Source organism: Myotis myotis, unplaced genomic scaffold (assembly GCF_014108235.1).
Source record: "Myotis myotis isolate mMyoMyo1 unplaced genomic scaffold, mMyoMyo1.p scaffold_m19_p_19, whole genome shotgun sequence".
NCBI lineage: Eukaryota > Metazoa > Chordata > Mammalia > Chiroptera > Vespertilionidae > Myotis > Myotis myotis.
In genome coordinates, this window is record NW_023416323.1 from 7,891,382 (window position 1) to 7,917,316 (window position 25,935).

At 42.8% G+C, this 25,935-nt stretch overlaps 1 protein-coding gene across 1 annotated transcript; it reads right to left on the minus strand.

Annotated features, from left to right (window-relative positions):
• Positions 1 to 22,428: 22,428 nt before the first annotated feature.
• LOC118674353 (NADH dehydrogenase [ubiquinone] 1 alpha subcomplex subunit 6-like) lies at positions 22,429 to 22,913 on the minus strand. Its single transcript, XM_036346032.1, has one exon. The coding sequence runs from the start codon at positions 22,897 to 22,899 to the stop codon at positions 22,513 to 22,515; it is 387 nt and encodes a 128-aa protein (XP_036201925.1). The 5' UTR covers positions 22,900 to 22,913; the 3' UTR covers positions 22,429 to 22,512.
• Between the last annotated feature and the right edge of the window lie 3,022 nt (positions 22,914 to 25,935).

Sequence of the window (25,935 nt, forward strand, 5' to 3'; positions counted from 1 at the left end):
GCTCAGATAATGGCTGTGGGTACAGAGGCTGCTACTGTTTTGTGAGAAAGATGTATTTGTTAATCAGCTGGTATGCGGCTACCTGTGTGAGACTGTTAGGAAGAGCTGTTTTGTCTAGTAGCTCCTGGTTAGCAATGGCTATATGGCCACAGGCTCTACAATAAAGACTCTCTCATATACCCGGCAATAGGGGCTGATCAAGGCCAGCTGGCCAGTGATGGGGTGAGGTGGGGTGGAGGGATGGGGGAAGGATCTGAAAGGTTGGCTGGCCACAGAAGGTTGGCTGTGGGAGTGCACTGACCACCAGAGGGCAGCTCCTGTGTTGAGCATCTGCCCCCTGATGGTCAGTGCACATCATAGCAACCAGTAGACTGGTTGTTAGGTCGACCAGTTGTAAGGGTAGCTTAGGTTTTTATATATGTAGACTACAGGCCCAGTGCATGAAATTTGTGCATGGGGTGGGGGGTGTCCCTCAGCCCAGCCTGCACTCTCTCCAATCTGGGACCCCTTGGGGGATGTCCGACTGCTGGGTTAGGCCTGGTCCCTAAACCGGCAGTTGGACATCCCTCTCACAATCCAGGACTGCTGGCTCCTAACCACTCACCTGCCTGCCTGCCTGATTGCCCCTAACCACTTCTGCCTGCCAGCCTGATCTCCCCCTAACTGCTCCCCTACCAGCCTGATTGACACCTAACTGCCCTCCTCTGCAGGCCTGATGGCCCCCAACTGTCCTCCCCTGCTGGTCTGGTCACCCCTAACTGCCCTGCCCTGCCCGCCATCTTGTGACAACGTGAGGGCAGCCATCTTGTGGTGGCCATCTTGTGATGATGTCAAGTGAGGGCTTGATGCCACTTAGGCTTTTATTATATAGGATTGTTTAGGCCAAAAACAAAAGACACAAATTTTTTGGAGAACATCAGAGGAAGGAAGAAGAAAGGAAGCAGATGTGCAGCGAGTAAAGAAGAAAGAAGCTAAAAGAGAGCTACAGGCCAAATTTGAGCATCTTAAAAAAGTTCACCAGGGTGGAGAAAAATGGCGATCGGCAGGAAGGTAGGGAGGGAGAGAGTGTGAGAGCGCAAGGAAGTGATAGAGGAGTGTGTGGACGTGTGTGGTGTGTGTGTATGAGCTAGGGACAGTTAGATTCTGCAGGTCTTCTAAGGGGCTGCTAAACTGGGCAGTCTTAGGCAGCGGAGCCCCGCTCCCTGCATGGACACTCCTGGGCAGCCAGCACAGGCACAGCAACCTGCTTGAGACTAGGATCCTGGCCTCAAGCACCACCCAGTCTGATCTCAGACGCATACCAGGACCCTGCAGCCACTGGGGATAGTGACCTGCGACCACAGCTACAGACCTGTGGACACCAAAAGTTCAGAAATCCCCGCAGCAGATTCGTGAGTAACAGAGCCCATCCCCCTCCCTGCAGGCGCGAGGGCTGCGCCATAGTAACTGATAGACCCACCCCTTGCCCAGGCCTCAGTGCGGCCACAGGAACTATAGCCTGGAAGTTCATGAGCACCTTGGAACTGGTCCTGCGTAGTGCCCGCTTCAGGAGTCCTGGGCTGGGAGCAAACGCACAAACACCGGGAACTGGTCCTGTGCGCACTGCCTGCTCCAGGTGCCCTGGGCTGGGAGCAATCGCGCGAACACCGGGAATTTGTCCTGCGTAGCGCGGCGCCCAGACCCCGATTCTCTGGGCAGGAGGCAGCACCAAGCACCATTGACTTGACTGTGTTTCTTATCACCTGCGCCTGAGATCCCTGACTCCCTGTGCATTCATACTAAGAGCCAGTGACTCCAATTCTTGGTGCAAGGGCACACAGGACCCTGATTCTCAATGCGAGGATGAGCAAAGCAACAGAGACTCTGATACTGGATTATTGGGGAACTCTGACTCCTGGCACATGCTAGGGGGCACTGATTTTCAACACGCTTCAGGGGGATCTCTGTTTCAGCACAGTGCAGGGAGGGTCCCTGATTCTAAGGGCGCACACGAGGCCACATTGAGCGCTGGCAACACTGACTCTGAGCGAGCCTGATTCCCACCAACCCACAACAACAACACATCTTAGTGTCAGAGCTCTTCAGTGACACTAGGGTGGTGTGAGGCTCCCACTGCACATGGCCCAGGCCCATGCAACTCGACGTTTGAACCATCAGGAGATAATCAGAATGAAGAGACGACATAACACCCAGAGGAAAGACAATGAGGAGTCACCAAGAAAGGAAATTAATGAAGTTGAAGCATGCAACATGACAGAAAAAGAATTCAGAATAATGGGTGTACAATTCATTCACCGGATGGATGAAAAAATCAACAACCTATGCAAGAATCAGGAAGAAATGAAAAGTGATATAGCTACAATCAAAAACACCATGGAAAGTTTCAACAGCAGACTAGAAGAAGCAGAGGACCGAATTAGTGAGTTAGAAGATAAGGCAGAGAAACAAGCTCAATCTGAATAGCAACTGGAGAAAAAAATTAAAAAGCAGGAGGAGAGCCTAAGGGAGCTTTGGGACAACATGAAATGAAATAACATACGCATAATAGGGCTGCAAGAAGGACAGGAAGAGCAGCAAGAATTAGAAAATCTATTTGAAGAAATAATGACAGAAAACTTCCCAGATATGGGGAAGAAAAAAGTTACACAAGTACAGAGAGTCCCAAGCAAGGTGAACCCCAAAAGACCCACACCAAGACATGTCATAATAATGATGGCAAATGTACAAGACAAAGAGAGAATCTTAAAGGCTGCAAGAGAGAAACAGAGAATTACCTACAAAGGATCCCCCATCAGATTATCAAATGATTTCTCAACAGAAACACATTAAGCTAGAAGGGAATGGAAGGAGGTATACAACGTGTTGCAAAGCAAAGGACTGAATCCAAGAATACCATATCCAGAGAAACTTAGATGGCCGCATAAGTAAACACCGGGAAATCGCTGCCTCCCACAACAACTTCAAAAATACAACGAAAAGACAAAACGGACATCATCCAGAACTACAGGAAGGCTGGCTGAGTGGAAATTCTACAATTAGAAGAAAAGAGAAAAGCACACTGAGAGTCAGGAGCTGCGGAAGTAAAGTGCAAAGGTACAGAGGCTCGCGCGCGGAAAGGGGCTGGCACTTGAGGACATGGCTGTCTTTTTTGTTGTTGTTTTGTTTTGTTTTTTAATATATATTTTATTGATTTTTCACAGAGAGGAAGGGAGAGGGATAGAGAGTTAGAAACATTGATGAGAGAGAAACATCAATCAGCTGCCTCCTGCACACCCCCCACTGGGGATGTGCCCACAAGCAAGGTACATGCCCTTGACCAGAATCGAACCTGGGACCCTTCAGTCCGCAGGCCGACGCTCTATCCACTGAGCCGAACTGGTTAGGGCACAGCTGTCTTTTTGAAACGGGAGGGAGTCACAAGCTCCCGACTGCTCTGAACTCCGGTTCCGGGAAGTCTCTGGGGACCCAGGACTCATACGGGGAGAAACTGGACTGTCTGGCAGCAGGCAGAACTCTGAACTTGAGGGCGGCTTTCCCTCAGAGGTGCTTGCAGCACTTATTGGGACACTGAGACGCATGACCCCTTAGGGCAGGGCTGAGGATCCGCCATAGCTGCTTGCTCCGCCCTTTGATTCCCTGAGACCCCACCCCACCCAGGCTGCAGCAGAGGCTTTTACATATGAATGCCCTGTCCCTCTGCAACCTGAAAATTACCTAACAAAATTGCAGCTGGGCCAGACAGACACAGAACTTCCAAGAGAAGGCCCAAGGCCCCACAGCAGCTTGCATTGCTTCACAGCTGGGCCTCATCAGGGCACCTCCAAACTCCAGAAAAGGAAGGGGAATCCGCAGTTCTCTTCGTAGCTCCTGCTGGGTAACCTCAGGCAGAGGCTAAATTAGCACCTCCTTAGAGCCAAGAGCCAGTGTACCCAGTTGTCAGCGGGGGACCATCTGGATTACAACTCCTCAGATCCATAAGGGACACACTCAGGGCACAGACTCAGTGAGCACCAAAGCCCCACTGAATCGAGTCCTGCCCCAGAAGGGTGTCTTCAGCACAGAAGTTCTCTCACTGGAGACACAGCTGATTCTCACTGCCAGTTGGCCTGGAGGTCAATTCCTCCCAGTGATCCTACAACTATCCAGGCATAACTACAACAAGACTGTGCACAAAGCCCACAAGGGGGTTCACCAAGAGTTTCCACCTCAGGAAACTGGGGAGGCTGAGCCACTGGGCCCTACAGGACACCTAGCACACAAAACCACTCTACCAACACAGGGAAGCATAAAAAATGCGGAGACAAAGAAACAGGTCACAAATGACAGAAATGGAGGAAAGCAAACTACTGGATATAGAGTTCAAAACCAAGTTTATAAGGTTTTTCAAGAATTTTATGGAAACCGCCGATAAATTTAGTGAGACCCTGGAAGATATGAAAAAAGACAAACTAGAATTTAAGCATACACTGACTGAGATAAAGAATAATATACAGAGATCCAACAGCAGACAAGAGGATCCCAGGAATCAAGTCAAAGATTTCAAATACAAAGAAACAAAAAATACCCAACCGAAAAAGAAAAAGGAAAAAAGATTCCAAAAATATGAAGATAGTGTAAGGAGCCTCTGGGACAACTTCAAGCGTACCAACATCAGAATTATAGGGGTACCAGAAGAAGAGAGAGGGAAAGATATTGAAAACCTATTTGAAGAAATAATGACAGAAAACTTCCCCTACCTGGTGAAAGAAATAGACTTACAAGTCCAGGAAGCACAGAGAACCCCAAACAAAAGGAACCCAAAGAGGACCACACCAAGACACATCATAATTAAAATGCCAAGAGCAAAAGACAAAGAGAGAATCTTAAAAGCAGCAAGAGAAAGACAGTCAGTTACCTACAAGGGAGTACCCATACGACTGTCAGCTTATTTCTCAACAGAAACCATGCAGGCCAGAAGGGAGTGGCAAGAAATATTCAAAGTTCTGAAACCGTTTGGCTCAGTTGATAGAGCGTCGTCCTGTGGACTGAAGGGTCCCGGGTTTGATTCCGGTCAAGGGCATGTACCTGGGTTGCGGGCACATCCCCAGTAGGAGATGTGCAGGAGGCGGCTGATTGATGTTTCTCTCTCATCGATGTTTCTAACTCTCTATCTCTCTCCCTTCCTCTCTGTAAAAAATCAATAAAATATATTTAATAAGAAAAAAAAGAAATATTCAAAGTGATGAATAGCAAGAACCTACAACCAAGATTACTTTATCCAGCAAAGCTATCATTCAGAATAGAAGGTCAGATAAAGAGCTTCACAGATAAGAAAAAGCTAAAGGAGTTCATCACCACCAAACCCGCATTATATGAAATGCTGAAAGGTATTCTTTAAGAAGAGGAAGAAGGAAAAAGGAACTCTTACCATTTGCCACAGCATGGATGGAACTGGAGAGCAGATAAATACCACATGATCTCACTCATTTGTGGAATATAATGAACAACATAAACTGATGAACAAGGACTGATTCAGAGACGGAGAGGCATTGATTGGACTGTTGAGCCTTGGAGGGAAGGTAGGGGAGGGTGGGGGTAAGGGGGAAAGATCAACCAAAGGACTTATATGCAAGCATATATGCCTAACCAATGGACACGGACAATGGGGGGGATGAGGCCATGAGCAGGGGCGGTGGGGGGGGGAGGGTAGGGAGTAACATGGGGATAAGGACACATATGTAATATCTTAATAAAAAATATATTAAAAATAAATAAATAAATAAATGAAAAGAATACTATATCCAGCAAGACTATCAATCAAAATTGAAGGGGAAATCAGGAGCTTTGCAGACAAAAAAAAGGCTAAGGGAGTTTATCACTACCAAGCCAGCACTGCAAGAAATGCTAAAAGGAATGCTGTAAAAAGAAGAAATATAAAGGTAAGAAAGAACACAGGCACGAAAATAGGAATGAATCCAAGCACATACCTTTCAATAATAACTTTAAATGTAAATGGACTAAACGCTTCAATCAAAAGACATCGAGTGGCTGAATGGATAAAAAGACAAGACCCATATATATGCTGTCTACAAGAGACCCACCTCAGAAAAAGGGACTCACACAGACTGAAAGTGAAGGGATGCAAAAATATCTTTCAGACAAATGGAAATGAAAAAAAGCTGGGGTAGCAATACTTATATCGGACAAAATAGACCTCGAAGTGAAGGCCATAAAAAGAGATAAGGAAGGCCACTTCATAATATTAAAGGGATCGATACAACAAGAGGATATAACCCTTATAAACATATATGCACCCAATGCAGGAGCACCCAAATACATAAAAAATCTCCTGGAAAATAACAAGGGAGAGATCAACAACAACACAATCATAGTAGGGGACTTAAACACACCACTGACATCATTTGTTAAATCCTCTAGACAAAAAATCAGCAAAGAAACAGCAATCCTAAATGACTCACTAGATCAGATGGACTTAATTGACATCTTCAGAACATTTCACCCCAAAGCCACGGAATATACATTCTTCTCAAGTTCACATGGGACATCTTCAAAAATATATCACATATTGGGTCACAAGCAAAGTCTCCCCAAATACAAGAAGATTGAAATCATACCAAGCATCTTCTCAGATCACAAGGGCATAATATTAGAAATAAACCACAATAAAAACAATCCAAAAAACTCAAACACTTGGAAGCTGAATAGCATGTTACTAAATAATGATTGGGTTACCAGTGAGATCAAAGTAGAAATTAAAAACACCCTGGAAACTAATGACAATAACAGTACAACAATCGAAAATCTATGGGACACAATGAAAGCAGTCCTGAGAGGGAAGTTTATAGCACTACAGGCCTACCTCAAAAAACAAGAAAATGATAGTAAATCATTTAACTCTACAACTAAAAGAATTAGAAAGAGAACAACAAAAAAAGCCCAAAGTGAGCAGAAGAAAGGAGATAATAAAGATCAGAGCAGAAATAAATGACAGAGACCAAAAAAACAATACAAAAGATCAATGAAAGCAAGAGCTGGTTCTTTGACAGGATAAACAAGATTGATGAACCCCTAGCCAGGCTCACCAAGTAGCAAAGAGAGAGGATTCAAATAAACAAAATCAGAAATGAAAGAGGCGAAATAACAACAGACCCCCCAGAAATTCAAAGAATTGTTAAAAAATACTATGAACAACTCTACTCTAACAAACTAGACAACCTAAAGGAAATGGACATACTCCTAGAAAAATACAATCTTCCAAAACTCAATCCAGAGGATTCTAAAAATCTCCATAGGCCAATAACAATGGAAGAAATTGAAGCAGTCATCAAAAAGCTCCCAGCAAACAAAAGCCCGGGGCCAGACGGCTTCACAGAGGAGTTTTACCAAACATTCAAGGAAGAACTAAAACCTATCCTCCACAGACTATTCCAAAAAATTCAAGAGGAAGGAACACTTCCAAGCTCATTCTATGAAGCCAGCATCACCCTAATACCAAAACCAGATAGAGACAACACAACGAAAGAGAATTATAGGCCAATATCCCTCATGAACATAGACATCGAAATACTCAACAAAATTCTAGCAAATCGGATCCAGCAATACATCAGAAAGATCATACACCATGACCAAGTAGGATTCATCCCAGGGATACAAGGATGGTACAATATCCGAAAATCAATAAACCTGATTCATCACATAAACAAATTGAGAGATAAAAACCACATAGTCATATCAACTGATACAGATAAAGCTTTCGACAAAACTCACCCTTTCTTGATAAAAACTCTCAGCAATGTAGGAATAGAAGGATCATACCTCAACATAATAAAAGCCATATATGACAAACCCACAGCCAACATCATACTCAATGGGCAAAAACTAAAACCATTTCCCCTGAGAACAGGAACAAGACAGGGATGCCCCCTCTCACCACTCCTGTTCGACATAGTACTGGAAATACTAGCCATTGCGATCAGACAAGAAGAAGAAATAAAAGGCATCCAAATTGGAAAAGAAGAAGTAAAACTGTCCTTATTTGCAGATGACATGATACTGTACATAGAAAACTCTAAAGACTCCATCAAAAAATTATTAGAGTTAATAAATGAATTCGTCAATGTAGCAGGATACAAAATTAATGCCAAGAAATCTAAGGCATTTCTTTACACCAATAGTGAACTTACAGAAAGGGAGACTAAAAAAGCAATCCCATTTACCATCATACCAAAAAAACTAAGATACCTAGGAATAAACTTAACTAAAGACGTAGAAGACTTATATGCGAAAAACTACAGGACACTGAAAAAAGAGATAGAGGAAGACATGAACAGATGGAAGAACATACCATGTTCATGAACTGGTAGAATCAACATCATCAAAATGTCCATACTACCCAAAGCAATTTATAGATTCAATGCAATCCCCATTAAATTACCAACGGCATATTTCACAGATCTAGAAAGAATGTTCCAAAAATTCATCTGGAATAAAAAAAGACCTTGAATAGCTGCAGCAATCCTGAAAAAGAAGAACAAAGTAGGTAGGATCTCAATACCAGATATCAAGCTGTATTACAAAGCCACTGTTCTTAAAACAGCTTGGTACTGTCACAAGCAGACATATATATCAATGGAATAGAATAGAGACCCCAGGAATCGACCCAAACCACTATACCCAATTAATATTTGACAAAGGAGGCAAGAGCATACCATGGAGTCAAGACAGTCTCTTCAATAAATGGTGTTAGGAAAGTTGGACAGATACATGAAAAAAGATGAAACTAGACCACCAACTCACACCATACACAAAAATAAACTCAAAATGGATAAAAGACTTAAATGTAAGACGGGAAACCATAAAAATACTAGAGGAATCCATAGGCAGTGAAATAGCAAACATATGTCGAATGAATTTCTTCTCTGATAATGCTCCTAGGGCAATGGAAACTAAAGAGAAAATAAACAAATGGGACTACATTAAAATAAAAAGCTTTTGTACAGCAAAGGAAACCGTCAGCAAAACAACAAGAAGACCCACTACATGGTAGAATATATTTGCCAATGATATCACCGATAAGGGTTTAATCTCCAACATTTACAAGGAACTCATGAAACTTAATAATAGGAAGATAAACAATCCAATCAACAAATGGGCAATGGATCTAGATAGACACTTTTCGAAAGAGGACATACAGAGGGCCGAAAGACATATGAAAACATGCTCAAAGTCACTAATTATACGAGAGATGCAAATCAAAACAACTATGCGGTAACACCTCACACCTGTCAGAATGGCTATCATCAACAAATCAACAAACAACAAGTGTGGGAGAGGATGTGGAGAAAAAGGAACCCTTCTGCACTGCTGGTGGGAATGCAGACTGGTTCAGCCACTGTGGAGAACAGTATGCAGCTTCCTCAAAAAACTAAAAATGGAACTCCCATTTGACCCAGTGATCCCACTTCTAGGAATATATCCCAAGAAGCCAGAAACAACAATCAGAAAGGATATATGCACCCCTTTGAATTGTTCATAGCAGCACAATTCACCATAGCTAAGATTTGGAAACAGCCTACGTGCCCATCAGCAGATGAGTGGATTAAAAAACCATGGTGCATCTACACAATGGAATACTATGCTGCGGTAAAAAAGAAGGAACTCTTGCCTTTTGCAACAGCATGGATGGAACTGGAGAGCATTATGCAAAGTGAAATAAGCCAGTCAGAGAAAGATAAATACCACATGATCTCACTCATTTGTGGACTATAGAGAACAACATAGACTGATGAACAGGGACAGATCCAAAGACAGAGAAACAGCAATCAGACTATTAATCCCCAGAGGGAAAGTAGGGGTGGGTGGGGGTAAGGGGAAAGAGATCAACCAAAGGAGTTGTATGCATGCATATAAGCCAAACCAATGGACATGGACAACAGGGGGATGAGAGCATGAGTGGCGGGGGAGGATAGGGGTTAATGGGGGGAAATGAGGACACATTTGTAATTCTTTAACTAATGAAGAATTTAAAGATTAAAAAAAAAAGTTCACCAGGAAGAGAGAATGAAGCTTGAAAGAAAGTGAAGGCTTCCTGAAGAAGACATCATCTCTCTCTTTTTTTATATATAATTTTTATTGCTTGAAGTATTACAAAGAGTATTAATATGTCTCCTTCCCCCCCCCCCGACATTCCCCCAGCCCCTACCCCCTAGTGTCTTGTGTCCATTGGCTATTCTTATATGCGTGCATATAAGTCCTTCAGTTGATCTCTTAACCCACCCCCCCAAACCCTCCCCAGGCTTCCCACTGTAGTTTGACAGTCTGTTCAATGCTGCTCTGCCTCTGCATCTACTCCTGTTCATCAGTCTATACTGGTCCCCATTATCTGTCCCAACCTCATTGGAGCCGTCCCAGCCTCACCTGGGCCGTTTCATCCTCACCAGGGCCATCTTGACCTCACCGGGGCCATCCCTACCTCACCGGGGCTATCCCTACCCCACCGGACCATCTCAACCTCACCGGGGCCGTCCCGACCTCACCAGGGCCGTTTCGGCCTCACTAAGGCCATTTCAACCTCACCGGGCCGTCTCCACCTCCCCAGGGCCATTCTGACTTCACCGGGGCCGTTTTGGCCTCACCAGGGCCGTCCCGACCTCACCGGGGCCATTTCAACCTCACCGGGGCCATCCTGACCTCACCGGGGCCGTTTCAACCTCACTGGGGCCAGACATCATCTCTTTATCTAAAAAAAAAAGCTACCTTCAACATATTCCAGAACCAGACCTTTATGGCAATGGGCGGCAACCTGAAGAAGGGCAAGGAATGTAAGAACTCCAATTTTACATAAAACAAAGGTTCTAGATCACAGGAGGTCATCACAAGCAAAGGATATAAAAATTCTAGAAGTATGCTGTGACTTTCTTGCTGTTTTTATTTGATTTTTCACTTGTTCTGCATTTGGCAAATGGCCATAGTAACTGCCATTTATGGGAAAATACTTTTAAAAATATTTATTTCAGAGAGGAAAGGAGAGGGAAAGAGAGATAGAAACATCAGTGATGAGAGAGAATCACTGATCGGCTGCTTCCCACATGCCCCACACTGGGGGATCAAACCCAAAACTCAGTTCATATGTTGACACTCAACCACTGAGCCACAGTGGCTGGTTGGAAAAATACTTTTAAGTATAAGGTCCATACATAAGCCAGAGTGGATGATAGCACTATATATTCACTGTTGTTACACATTTTTAGATTGTTGGTTTGTATGAATCTAGATAGTTTTTCCTGCTGCCCACTTATTGTCACTTTGCAGAGTTTATACCACAGATCAGTGTCAGTGCCTTTGAAAATACACAACTCATTCTTATTATAGCTGCTTGCATTTATATTCCAAGATGAACCATTTTTGTACATACTAAAGGTAAAATTTGGGGAATATATTTTATTTTAATTTTAGAAAGAGGATGTGAGAGGGAGGGAGAGAGAGAGAGAGAGAAAGAAACATCTATCAGTTTGTGCCCTGACCAAACCCACAACATGAGTATTTACTGCCCTGACTGGGAATAGAACCCTAGACTGTTCAGTGCAAGGGATGACACTCCCACCAACTGAGCCACACCAGCCAGGGCTGGGAATATATTTTAAAGGGTATTATACATCTGAAACTCTAACCTCTCAATAGTTTTATAAAACTTTAAATTTATTGATGTAAATTAGTAAAATGATCCTGAGCTTTTGTATCAAATCCTATATAATAAAAGCCTAATATGCTAAGTGTCCAGTTATCCAGTCAAACAATCAGAGCATAATATGCTAATGATGTGCTAAAGATGCTCAACTGCTTGCTATGACATGCACTGACCACCAGGGGGCAGATGCTATGACTAGTAGGTTAGCTTGCTGCTGGGGTCCAGTCATTCGGGACTGAGCAAGAAGGGCTGGACTGAGCAAGTGGTCCCTCCCCAGCAGGCCAACCTCCCAACATCCCTCCCTGGCCCTGATCGTGCACCAGTGGGGTCCCTCAGCTTGGCCTGCACCCTCTCGCAATCTGGGACCCCTTGGGGGATGTCGGAGAGCTGGTTTCGGCTCGATCCCGCAGGCCAGGCCAAGGGACCCCATTGGTGCATGAATTCGTGCACCAGGCCTCTAGTTTTATATAACATGATGGCCTTCCATGCTTCAGTATACCTTATTGTGACTGATATGTTATAGTGATGAAATAAAATATGTCTAAAAGTAAAAACATCTAGGTATATAAGCCCTTTTTCTAGTGATAAGTACCTTTGAACCTGGGTATTATCACAGTATTTTCATGAGACTGTATTACATACTTGTTTAAAACTCTGTCTTCCAGAGGAAAAAATGATAAGGTTGAGTCATCCTACTAAAGATATTTCTTGCCCTGGCCAGGTAGCTCAGTTAGTTGGAGTGTTATCCTTGTATACCAAAAGGTTTTGGATTCCATTCTTGGTCAGGGCATGTACGGTAGGCAACTGAGTAATGTTTCTCTCTCACATTGATGTTTCTCTCTCCCTTTCTCTCTCTAAAATAAAGAAACATATCTTTAGGTGAGCATTTAAAAAAAAATTTTTAAGCCCTGGCTGGTAGCTCAGTTGGTTAGAACATTGCCCTGATATGCCAAGGTTGTGGGTCCAACCCCAGGTCAGGGTACAACTAACAAATACATAAATAAGTGGAACAATAAGTCAGTTTCTCTCTCTCTCTCTCTCTCTCTCTCTCTCTCTCTCTCTCTTTCTCTCTCCATTCTTCTCTCTTTAAAATCAATAAATAAAAATTAAAAATATTTCTTAAGAAAATAACTAAATTTTTATATCTGAATATTAAAAATATAAAAATTTAGATAATTCATATTTCAAGGGATATTTGAATTCAGTGCCTTAGTAGTATTCTCAGAACAATTAACTTTTTTTCTTAGACAAGTACTTTTACCTTTTTATTGATTTTAGAGAGGGAGGGAGGGATAGAGAGAGAAACATCAATGTGAGAGAGATACATTGATCCTCCCATAGGCATCCCAACTTAGGACTTGAACCCGCAAGCTAAGTATGTGCCCTGAACCAGGAATTGAACCAGTGACCTTCTGGTGTACCCAAGCAATGCTCCAACCAACTGAACCACACTGTCCAGGTTGAACAATTAACTTTTTTCTAAACAGTCTCAGGTACATATTTTTTCTTTTTTTGTACTTGAAATATTCTAAGTAAAGGTGATATTTACTCTTTTTTAATTTAATTTTTATTTTGGTTGAATTCAGAGAGAAAGGGAGAGGGAGAGAGAGATAGAAATATCAGTGATGAGAGAGAAACATTGATCGGCTGCCTCGTGCATGCTCCCCACTGGGGATCTAGCCTGCAACTTGGGCATGTTCCCTGGACCAGAATTGAACCTGGGACCCTTTAGTTTGCAGGCTGATGCTCTATCCACTGAGCCAAACCAGCCAGGGCTCTTTTATTTTTTTAAAGAGAGTGAGGAAGAGAGAGAGATTGAGTGACTGAGAATGGAACCCAAAACCTTTTGGTGTATAGGAGGACACTCCAACCAACTGAGCCACCTGGCCAGGACCTGACATTTACTCTTTAAAATTTTATTTATTTATTCCACCGTGGGAAGAGGGTGGATAATCTTAGCTGACTCTGTCCACACCTTTGGGAACCCCTGGACCTGCTGGGGCTGGACCCCAACACAATGTATCAATGTCTCTTTCTCAAAGACACTGATGTTTCTCTCTCTCTCTCTCTCTCTAAAAATCAGTAGTAATATTCTTGGATATGACTGGTTTGATCCCCAGTTGGAGTGTGTAGAGGAGGAAACTGATCATGTTCCTCTTTCACATTGAAGTTTCTCTCTCTTCCTTTCTCTCTCTCCCCCTATCTCTCTGTCTCTCTCTCTCTCAAATCAATAAATATAGCCCGGCTGGTGTTATTCATGAACCAGGAGGTCATAGTTTGATTCCAGATCAGGGCACATGGCCAGGTTGCAGCCTTGATCCCCAGTGGGGGGCCTGCAGGAGGCAGCTGATCAGTGATTCTCTCATCATTGATGTTTCTATCTCTCCCTTCCTCTCTGAAATCAATAAAAATATATTTAAAAATAAAATAAATAAAAACATATCTTTGGGTAAGCATTAAAATTTTTTAAAATATATTTTATTGATTTTTTACAGAGAGGGAGGGAGAGGGATAGAGAGTTAGAAACATTGATGAGAGAGAAACATCGATCAGCTGCCTCCTGCACACCTCCTACTGGGGATGTGCCCGCAACCCAGGTACATGCTCTTGACCGGAATTGAACCTGGGACCCTTCAGTCTGCAGGCTGATGCTCTATCCACTGAGCCAAACCGGTTTGACAGCATTAAAATTTTTTAATGTTTAACTTAGCTTATGTCCGATTCTGAACAGTGTTTGTTTGTTTTTCCCCCTGAAACTATGTAAGTGCAAATAAAACCTTTCATTTTGTAACACAAAAAAAGAAAAGAAAATATGTTAGTTACATCCTGAAGGCCCACCAGTAAAGCAAGTTCCAGGAGGAATGTTTAAAAGTACACTTTGCTTGAGATAATACAAAAAGGTAGCTAGTTAAGCACAAAACAATGATAGCTTAAATAACGTTGATAGTCACAAGATGTCTAGTTTCTGCTTTTTGCTTTAAAGATAACATCACTGTTGCTCAATTATGAGATATTTTGCAGAATCTTGGTTCCTCAACCTAGTTAGATTGCTCCACCAAAGTGACAGACACCAGACAAGATGATGTCAGGAATCAAATTAATCAGAAAAAAACAGTGAAGCTTACATAAGAACTAACCAAGGAGCTTCACCTTCAGCCCCTAACCCCTAAACCTCAATCTCTGCCTTTAAAAACTCTTGATTAAAAACCTCTGGGGAATTTGGATTTTGAGCATTAGCTTCTGTTCTCCTGGGTGGTGCCATTTCAATAAAAATAGTTTATCTTCCTTCACTGCAAAGCCTAGTGTTAGTGTTCATTGATTTACTGTGCATGGGTGGGCATGAACTCTCATTTGGTTCAATCATACTGGTATTTCTAATGAGAAATCTAATGTCATCTTTATCTTTATTCCTCTGTCTTATTTCTGTCTTTTTCTCTGTATGCTTTTAAGCAGTTTCTCTTTTTAAAAAAGTTTTGGCCCAACTGGGATGGCTCAGCGGCTGAATGTCAACCTATGAAACAGGAGATCACGGTTCAATTCCTGGTCAGGGCACCTGCCCAGGTTGCAGGCTCCATCCCCAGTGTGAGGGGTGCAGGAGGCATCTGATCAGTGATTCTCCCTCACCATTGATGTTTCTATCTATCTCTTCCTCTCTGAAATCAATAAAAAAATTTAAAAAAAGAGTTTCGTTTTTATCACTAGTTTTGAACAATTTGATTAAATTTTAGCTTAATTTTGTTCATGTTTTCTGGTGCTTGGGTTTTTTTTGAACTTCTTGGATCTGTGGATTTGTAGTTTTCATCAGCTTTGGACATTTTTTTTTTTTGCTATCACTTCTTCAAATGTCTTATGTCCCTCTCCCATTTTTTGGGTACTCATATTTGCCATGAGGCTGCTTAAAATTGTCTCATAGCTTTGAGGAAGGAGGGCAGGATGCTAGCTGGCTGGAAGAGGTTAATGGGAAGAAAAGGAGGACCTATGTAATACTTTCAACAATAAAGATTAAAAAAGAGTAATAAGGAACAAAAAAGTCTCACAGCTCAACGATGCTCTTTCATTTTGGACAGTTTCTACTGCTATGTGCTCAGTAATCTATTTTTCTGCAATGTGTAATCACATCCAGTGTATTTTTCATCACATTATTACTGGGAAACCCCCAATTGGGCTCAGGTTGCCTGTCGCTGTGTCCAATAACGAAGGCAGGGTTGAATCGTATAAGGCGTTTATTGAGAAGGCCAGTCAACCAAGAAGACAGGGTGGTCACAAGCATTCAAATCCTGTCTTACAGCAAGGTGCAGGGGACAGGATTATAAAGGGAAAGGGGCTGGGGTGAGGCCAGCTCTGGAGACGTCAGCTATTGTTCTTTAGTCATCAGGCTGTTGATGAGATGATGTTTTGACTTCTGGTGGGTCGGTCTGACCCTGCTTAGTATTGGTTCTTCTTGCTGGATTCACAGCTGAGTCACCTCCTTAATCGCTTCCCACAAGCCTTGAAATGGAAACTTAAGAAAAATGTAACTCCTATTCACATATAAGAAACTTAACCCCCTATTCACATAAGTATATGTGTTCTAAGATTGAAAGTAATATAATTATTTTCAGATTAATTCAGGTGCTCTATCTCTAAGATTATAGGTCCCCCCTATCAACAGCCTCTGTCATTTTTATTTCTAGACATCCAGTTGTTTTTTTAATCTTCTGCCTAGCCAGAAGGTTGAGGTTCTATTCCCGGTCAGGGAACATGCCCAGGCTGTGGGCTCAATCCCCAGTGTGGGGCGTGCAGTAGGCCCACTGGTTCTCTGTCATCATTGATGTTTCTATTTCTCTTTCCCTCTCCCTCCTCTCTGAAAGCAATAAAAAAATTTAAAAAATTTTCCACATTGCCTGGCCGGAAGTGGTTGAGCAATGACCTATGAACCTTGAGATCATGGTTCAATTCCCGGTCAGGGCACACGCCTGGGTTACGGGGCTCAATCCCCAGTGGGGTGTGCAGGCAGCAGCCAATCAATGATTCTCTCTCATTATTGATGTTTCTATCTCTCTCTCCCTCTCCCTTCTTCTCTGAAATCAATAAAAAAATTTTTTAGCTCTAACTGGTTTGGCTCAGTGGATAGAGCGTCAGCCTGCGGACTGAAGGGTCCCAGATTCGATTCCGGTCAAGGGCATGTACCTTGGTTTCGGGCACATCCCCAGTGGGGGATGTGCAGGAGGCAGCTGATTGATATTTCTCTCTCATCGATGTTTCTGACTCTCTATCCCTCTCCCTTCCTCTCTGTAAAAAATCAATAAAGTATATTTTGAAAAAAAATTTTTTTTAAAAATCTTCCACATCTCCAATTTATTTCTGAACATATGGAATATAGTTGTGATAACTTTTAATGTCCTTTTTGATAAATCTAATATTCAGTTTCAATTATTGGTTAATTTCATTATCAGCTGTATTTTACTGCTTCATTGATTTTTGAAAGCCTGGTGTTTCTGACTCTGATTTTGATGGTTAGATGCTGAATATTTTGTTGTTGTTTGTTTTTTGACTATTTTTGTATTCTTATAAATTTTGTTGGCTTAGTTCTGGGTTGTTAAGTTACACGGAGGCAGTTTTATGCTTTTGGGTTTTATATTTATGTTGTATTAGCTTAGTCCTGAGCCTAATTGCTCCCTACAACTTAGGCAAGACTTTCTGGAGTATTTACCCAATGCCTCAATGAAGGAGAAGTCTTTCTAATCTGGCTGGTGGGGACAGGCACTATTCCAAGTGCCAGGCAATGTTCTTATTCTTTCAGACATCCCTTCTCCCTCAACACAGGTAGTTTCCTCACATGCATTGCTGATCAGCACGCTGCTCAATACTTGAGGGACCTCTGCAGATCTCTGGGGTCTTCTTGTGCAGCTCCCTCCTCTCCAGGTGTCTGTCTTGCAAACTCTTGCCCCTTTGCTCTCCCCTGACTCTCAGTTCTGTCTTTTCTCAACTCAGGGAGTCTGTTAGACTTGTAGTGGGGGAAAGAAATATTTTCCCCTCTACATTTCAAGGTTCTACAGCTGGGGCCCTACAAATTAGATCCACAAGAGACAGTTTGACAAGAGAAAAACAAACAGAAGTTCAGTAACATGTGCATCACACATACACATAGCAAAACTCTGATGAGTAACTCGAAGGAAAGGTTAGAGCTCAGGCTCACATAGCTGCTTAACAGAAAAACAAAACTTTTTAGAGAAGTGATAAGACAAAGGGAAGGTAAATATATGGGGAACTAATGGAAGATAAGGGCTAATTAGTAAGGTTTGTTGTGTAGATTCCTTTGGTGGGGTCTCTGGGATGTAAGATTAACTTTTGCTCTTCCTGGTAGAGATGGGAGTGGGGATACCTTTATAAATTTATGTCCTGCTTATAGGCAGATTGGGGAGGGCAGATCGTGTTTCTTGTATCGGCTTCCTCTGAACTGCCTTTAGCTCAAAATGATCCTATGCCACAGTGGTATGTTTTTGGGTGGCATATTCTGCCAGACTCCACCTGGATTCTCACTCCCTGCTTCACAGCGTGGTAACACTTTCTAGGCTGTACCTGAACACTCATAAAGCTCACTTCATTTGTTTGCCATCTCTCAGGGATCACTGTCCTTCATTGCCAGATATTCTGTATCTCCCAAACCATTATTTTGTCTGTTTTCTTTGTTCCACTTGTCTCAGGCCGTAAGGCAAATCCAGCTCCACCTTGTCCAGAAACAGAAGTCTTTGTAGAACTTACTTTATTTTTCTTTATTTTCCCTGTCACTTTGACAGACTATTTTATTTATGAAAATCTGAAGCAGCCCAGTGGCATGGCTCAGTGGTTGAGCATCAACCTATGAAGAGGAGGTCATGGTTCAATTCCCAGTCAGGGCATATGTCCCAATTGCAGACTCAATCCCCATTGTGGGTTGTGCAGGAGGCAGCCAATGATTCTCTCTCATCATTGATGTTTCTATTTCTCTCTCCCTCTCCCTTCCTCTCTGAAATCAATAAAAAAATATTTTTTAAAATATGAAACAGTACAAAACTCAGAAGCTGCACTTAGGTGCAATAAGCATGGCTATGGTGTTCAGCAACACTAGTCCATTCCATAAATTGAATAATATTTAAGTTTGACAGTATAATAATCCGTAAGACACAAATCATCAATTTTCAATACTGCCCTGTATATTGTTAAATAAGCAAGGCTAGGAGGATCAAGATGCTGGCATAGGTAAAAGCAGTACTCACCTCATCCCACAACCACATCAAAATTACAACTAAAATATAGAACAATCATCATTCAGAACTGCCTGAAATCTGACTGAAGGGAAGTCCTACAACTAGGAATTTAAAGAAGCCACATTGAGACTGGTAGGAGATGCAGACCCATGAAATGAATTGGTCCAAAACCCATGTGTGGTGCTTTTTAATTAGGAGAGATATCTTGGCTGCAGGGGGTCCCTTTGAGGAGTGAGGGGTTCCAGCCCCATATCAGACCCCTCAGCCCAGGATTCCAGTGCTGGGAAGAGAAGTACATCCCATAACTTTGGGATGTAAAAACCAGGGGGGATTGTGGATGAGTGACAAAGAGGCTGCTGAAGTCCCAGGCAGTTCCTCTTAAAGGGCCTGCACGCAGACTTACTCAGACTCACTCCCTCTGAGCTCCAGCACTTGGGCAGCAGCTTCAAAGGAACCAGGGATATATGGGGAAGTACTAAATTGTCTGGCATCATGGCAAGAACTGGAGAATGGATGAGAGACAGCTTTCTACCAGACAAAAGTGCTGCAAGAGGTCATTGTTCCTTTGTTGAGACCTCCCCACTACAGAATGGACAGGTAGGCACCATATCTGAGTCTCCATCAACCTGGCTCACACTGTTTGCCCCACCCAACTTGCAGGCTCATCCAAGTTGTTTGCAGTGGCTTTTCCATATGAATGGCTTGTCCTGGCTCATGCTTCAGACTTTCCTAAAATCTCTCAAACAAGCAGCAGTTGGCCTCAGTGGTCCCAGGCCAGGCACTAGCAGCAGCCTGCCTTGGTTCACAGGTTGGCCTCTCCTTGGTACCTCTAAGCCCAACACAAGTGGCAACCATCTGCAGATCACTCTGTTGCTTATGCTGGGTGGCCCCAGGCAGGGTACAGGCAGTAGCTGACTCTGTACCTCACGGGAGGCCCCAGAGCCAACATACCCAGTGGTCAGTTTCAGACCACACCAGATTACAATCCTACCACATCCACTACATCCATGAGTGACACACTTAAGGGTAGACTCAGGGAGTACCAAAGCCCCACTGAAGCAAGTCCTACTTCATAAGATTGGCTCCTGCACAGCAGCTGGTCCTCACAGCTGACTGGCCTGGAGGTGACACCCTTTCAGCTCAGGTGATTGGGGAGGCTGAGCCACTGGGTCCTATAGGACACCTACTACACAAGGCCACTCTACCAATTCTAGGAGACATAATATTCCAGGAGACAGCTCTACGTAATATATAGAAATAAACAGGAAAGCAGCTAAAATGAGAAGTTAAAAAAAATGTTTCAAATGAAAGAACAGTAGAAATATCCAGAAAAAGAACTAAATGAAAGCAAGCAAACTACCAGAGTTCAAAACAATGGTTATAAGGATGCTCATGAAACTTAGTAAGAATGTCAAGAAACTTACTGAGAAGTGAAAGAAGTTAGTGATAACATCAACAACATAAAAAGGACCAGTCAGAAATGAAGGATACACTAACTGAAATAAAAAATAATTTACAGGGAAGCAATAGTAGAGTAGAGGATGCCAAGAATCAAATCAGTGATTTGGAATATGAGGAAGCAAAAAACACCCAATCAGAGCAGCAAAGAGAAAAAGAACCCCTAAATATGAAGATACTGTAAGGATCCTCTGAGACAACTTCAAGCATCCCAACATTTGTATCATGGGTGTGCCAGTAAGAAAAGAGAGGGAGCGCCGAAACTGGTTTGGCTCAGTGGATAGAGCGTCGGCCTGCGGACTGAAAGGTCCCAGGTTCGATTCCGGTCAAGGGCATGTACCAGGGTTGCGGGCACATCCCCAGTAGGAGATGCGCAGGAGGCAGCTGATCAATGTTTCTCTCTCATCGATGTTTCTAACTCTCTATCTCTCTCCCTTCCTCTCTGTAAAAAATCAATAAAAAAAAAATATATTTAAAAAAAAAAAAAAGAAAAGAGAGGGAGCAAGAAATTGAAAACCTATTTGAGAAAATAACAGAAAATTTCCCTTACCTGGTGAAAGAAATAGACATACAAGTCCAGGAAGCACATAGAGTCCCAAACAAGATGAACCCAAAGAGGCCCACACCAAAACATATAATAATTAAAATGCCCAAGGTAAAAGACAAGAGAGAATCTTAAAAGCAGCAAGAGAAAAGCAATTAGTTACCATACGACTATCACCTGATTTCTCAACAGAAACTTCGCAGGCCAGAGGGAGTAGCAAGGAATATTGAAAGTGATGATAACCAAGATTACTCTACCCTGCAAAACTATCATTCAGAATTGAAGGTCAAATAAAGAGCTTCCCAGACAAGAAAAATCTAAAGGAGTTAATTACCACCAAACCAGTATTATATGAAATGTTAAAGGATCTTCTTTAAGAAGAAGAAAAATAAATAAAAAATATGAATTATAAAATGGCAATAAACACATATCTATCAACAATCTAATCTAAAAATAAACAAACAAGCAGAACAGAAACAGACTCATAGATACAGAGAACATTTTGACAGTTACCAGATGGGAAGGGGATTGAGAGGATGGGTGAAAAGGTGAAGGGATTTAGAAGCACAAATTAGTAATTATAGCATAGTCATGGAGGTATAAAGTACAGCATAGAGTATATAGTCAATAATATTCTAATAACTACATATTGTTTCAGATGGGGATGAGATATTTTGGGATGATCACTTAATAAGTTTTACAATATGTAATCATTATGCTCTACACCTGAAACTAATATAATATTTTTTGTCAATTGTAACTGAGAAAAAAATGATGTAAGAAAATAAGCAAGGCTAGAATGAGTTATAGAGTTTTTGTCTTTAAAGATATATTGCATGAGCTCAACTGGCATGGCTCAGTGGTTGAGCATTGACCTAAGAACCAGGAGGTCATGGTTCAACTTCTGGTCAGGACACAGGCCTGGGTTGGGGGCTCGATCCCCAGTAGGGGGCATGCAGGTGAGGCCAATCAATGATTCGATTCTCTCTTATCACTGATGTTTCTATCTCTCTCTCCCTTTCCCTCCCTGAAATCAATAACAATAATAAAAAAGAATATATTATATGAGATGGCAATTACATGAAGTGATCTGAACAAAGATACATAAACTTGAAAAACACACACACTTTACATAGGTCCAAAATTTCATTAAGATAACTAGATTCTCTAGCAAGGGTGGGGAACGTCCAGACCATGGTTTGTAGAAGGCCCATGAAATCATTTGGTCTGGTCCTGCCAAGGCATTAGGAGTCAACTAATTAAATGTTTGACCAAATGTCAAACATTTTTAAAATATATTTTATTGATTTTTTTACAGAGAGGAAGGGAGAGGGATAGAGAGTTAGAAACATCCATGAGAGAGAAACATCGATCAGCTGCCTCCTACACACCTCCTACTGGGGATGTGCCTGAAACCCAGGTACATGCCCTTGACCGGAATCGAACCTGGGACCTTTCAGTTCGCAGGCCGGCGCTCTATCCACTGAGCCAAACCGGTTAGGGCTCAAACATTTTTTTTTTTGACCATCATATACTCAGTTTATTTGTACTATAAAGTATTTAAATATCAACATGCACCTTCCCACTGAATGACTTCATGGGTCGTGGCCAACATAGAACTTGGACAGGAAATCCTTTGGCCTTGGAGTTTCTGTTTCATGGAAGAACCGCATAACGTGTGTCCGCTGCTTCCACACTTTAATAGTTTCCTCCAGTTCCATCTTTCCCTTAATGACCAGAAGATCAACCACTCTGGGGTCTGTGACGTGGGCATTCTTCATAAACATTTCTCGGACTTTATCCCGTCCGTGTTTCACAGAGATGTCTAGCTGGAATAAGTTCACAGTGGTCGGCACCTCCCGATACCAGGCGCGGTAGAGCTCGCGCACCCTCCGCTTGGCCTCGTTCATGTCCCGACTGAAAATGGGCTTCACCGAGGTGCTGGCCGCAGCAGCCGCCCGGCGGACGCCGCTCGCCGCCATCTTGCTAAAGTAACCACCCCTCAAACATTTTTTTAAAGTTGATAATTTTGTATGGCCCATGAATGATGTTATAAATATCCGAATGACCCTTGACAGAAAAAAAAGGTTCCCCATGCCTCCTCTAGAGGATAAAAAGGTGGCTTTTCCCAGCTTACTCTAGTCATAAGTTATTATTCAATTTGCAATAAGCTTATGCTATAACTAGCTATCTTCAGTTAAACACTCTTGCCTAGAAGAGGATTGCAAGTATGTTAATATTAGAGCTAGTGGGGGGGAACTTTTTTTAATAGTTTTTTTAAATTTATTTGTTTGAGAGAAAGAGAGGAAGGGGGGAGGAGAGAGAGAGAGAGAAAGAGAGAGAGAGAGAGAGAGAGAGAGAGAGAGAGAGAGAGAGATCAACTTGTTTTGTTATTCCACTCATCCATGCAGTCATTGGTTGACTCTTCTATGTGCCCTGACTAAGGATCGAACCTTGGTGTATTGGGATAATGCACTAACCAACTGAGCTACCTTTCCAGGGCATGAGGAACTTGACATTAAAAATATTGGTCAAGCCCAGCCAGCGTGGCTCAGTGGTTGAGCATTGATCTGTGAGCCAAAGGGTCACGGTTCTATGCCTGGTCAGGGCATATGCCCAGGTTGTGGGCTCAATCCCCAGTGGGGGACATGTAGGAGGTGGCCAATCGATGATTCTCTCTCCTCATTGATGTTTCTCTCTCTCTCTCTCTCTCTCTCTCTCTCTCTCTCTCTCTCTCTCTCTCCCTTCCTCTCTGAAATCAAGAAGATATATTAAATCAATCAATCAATCTAGGTCAAACCCTGGCTTGTGTGGTTGGAGAATTGGCCTGCACACCAAAGGGGCATGGGTTCAATTTTCAGTCAAGGACATGTGCCTGAGTTTCAGGTTCGCTCCCCACTCTGGTTTGGGGCAAGTACAGGAAGCAATCAGTTGCTGTGACTTTCTTACATTTTTTTTTTAAATTTTAATTAAATCTTTATTGTTCAGATTACTACATTTGTTCCTCTTTTTTTCCCCTCCATAACTCCCCTCCTCCCGGTTCCCACCCCACCCTCCGCCCTCACTCCCCACCCACTGTCCACATCCATAGGTGCACGATTTTTGTCCAGTCTCTTCCCGCATCTCCCACACCCCTTTCCCCCCCAAGAATAGTCAGTCCATTCCCTTTCTATGTCCCTGATTCTATTATAATCACCAGTTCATTCTGTTCATCAGATTATTTATTCACTTGATTCTTAGATTCACTTGTTGATAGATGCATATTTGTTGTTCATAATTTGTATCTTTACCTTTTTCTTCCTCTTCCTCTTCTTAAAGGATACCTTTCAGCATTTCATATAATACTGGTTTGGTGGTGATGAACTCCTTTAGCTTTTCCTTATCTGTGAAGCTCTTTATCTGACCTTCAATTCTGAATGATAGCTTTGCTGGATAAAGTAATCTTGGTTGTAGGTTCTTGGTATTCATCACTTTGAATATTTCTTGCCACTCCCTTCTGGCCTGCAAAGTTTCTGTTGAGAAATCAGCTGACAGTCGTATGGGTATTCCCTTGTAGGTAACTGAGTTTCTTTCTCTTGCTGTTTTTAAGAGTCTCTCTTTATCTTTTGCTCTTGGCATTTTAATTATGATGTGTCTTGGTGTGGTCCTCTTTGGATTCCTTTTGTTTGGGGTTCTCCACGCTTCTTGGACCTGTAAGTCCATTTCTTTCACCAGGTGGGGGAAGTTTTCTGTCATTATTTCTTCAAATAGGTTTCCAATATCTTGCTCTCTCTCATCTTCTGGCACCCCTATAATTCTGATGTTGGTACGCTTGAAGCTGTCCCAGAGGCTCCTTACACTATTCTCGCATTTTTGGATTCTTTTTTCATTTTGCTTTTCCGGTTGGGTGTTTTTTGCTTCCTCGCATTTCAAATCATTGACTTGATTCTTGCGCTCCTCTGGTCTGCTGTCGGGAGTCTGTATAATATTCTTTATTTCAGTCAGTGTATGCTTAATTTCTAGTTGGTTCCCCAATATAACATCGAGGGTCTCATTAGTTTTCTTGTAGATCTCATTAAGTTTATCGGCGGCTTCTAAACAGTTCTTGAGAGACCTTAAAAGTGTGGTTCTGAACTCTATATCTTCCATTGACAATTTTGTCCTGTTTCTTTGTCTCCGCATTTTGTTATGCTTCCTTGGTGCACCCCCAATGGTCTTTGTTCGCAGTCTTATAGTTAAACCTTGATTGTTGTAGCTAATACCAGGGAGGGTTTGAACTCCAGGCCAAGTGGCTGTGAGAATCAGCTGTGTCAGCAGTGAGAGAACTTCTGTCCTCTAGGGAGGTGCTAATCTAGCCTTTGCCTGAGGCTATCCGGCAAATGCCTCTGTGCAGGGCTTGGGCGGGGCGGGTCGCACAGGATCAACAGGGTGGGCTGGAGAGAGCAGTTATGGCGGCTCTCAGTCCTGTCCCCAGGGGCTCTGCCTCTCTGAGTCCCAGCACCCGCTGCAAAGCTCGGAGAGAAAGCTGCACTCGCTCTGACGGAAGCCAGACAGTCCCGCTTCTTCCGTTTGAGTCAGGGTCCCTAGAGACTCGCCCGTATCTGGAGCTCAGAGTCTTCGACTCCCTCCTGATTGAAAACGCCAACCGCGCCTCCGCCGCCAGCCCGCTCCGCGCACTCCGCACCTCAGAATTTGACTTCAGCACTGCGCCTCCTCTGAGTGTCCGTATGCGTTTCTCTTTCCTCCTAGTTGTAGGACTTCCACTCAGCCAGCGTTCCTGTGGTTCTTGGTGATGTCCGTTCTGTCTTTTAGTTTCACTTTTGAAATAGTTGTTCAAAGCAGCAAACTCCTGCGTTAACCTATGCCGCCATCTTGGTTCTCCTCGACTTTCTTACATTGATGTTTCCTTCTCTTCTCTGCTTCCTCCCTCCCTTTCAATCTCTTTGAAAAGCAATGGAAAAAAATATCTTCAGGCGAGGATTAACAACAACAACAAAAATCTAGGTCAAGAACCTATAAGATGGGAAAAAATCTATAAA

Coding starts and splice junctions, on each gene's coding strand:
- LOC118674353 (XM_036346032.1), bottom strand. CDS start 22,899: ATGGCGGCGAGCGGCGTCCGCCGGGCGGCTGCTGCGGCCAGCACCTCG.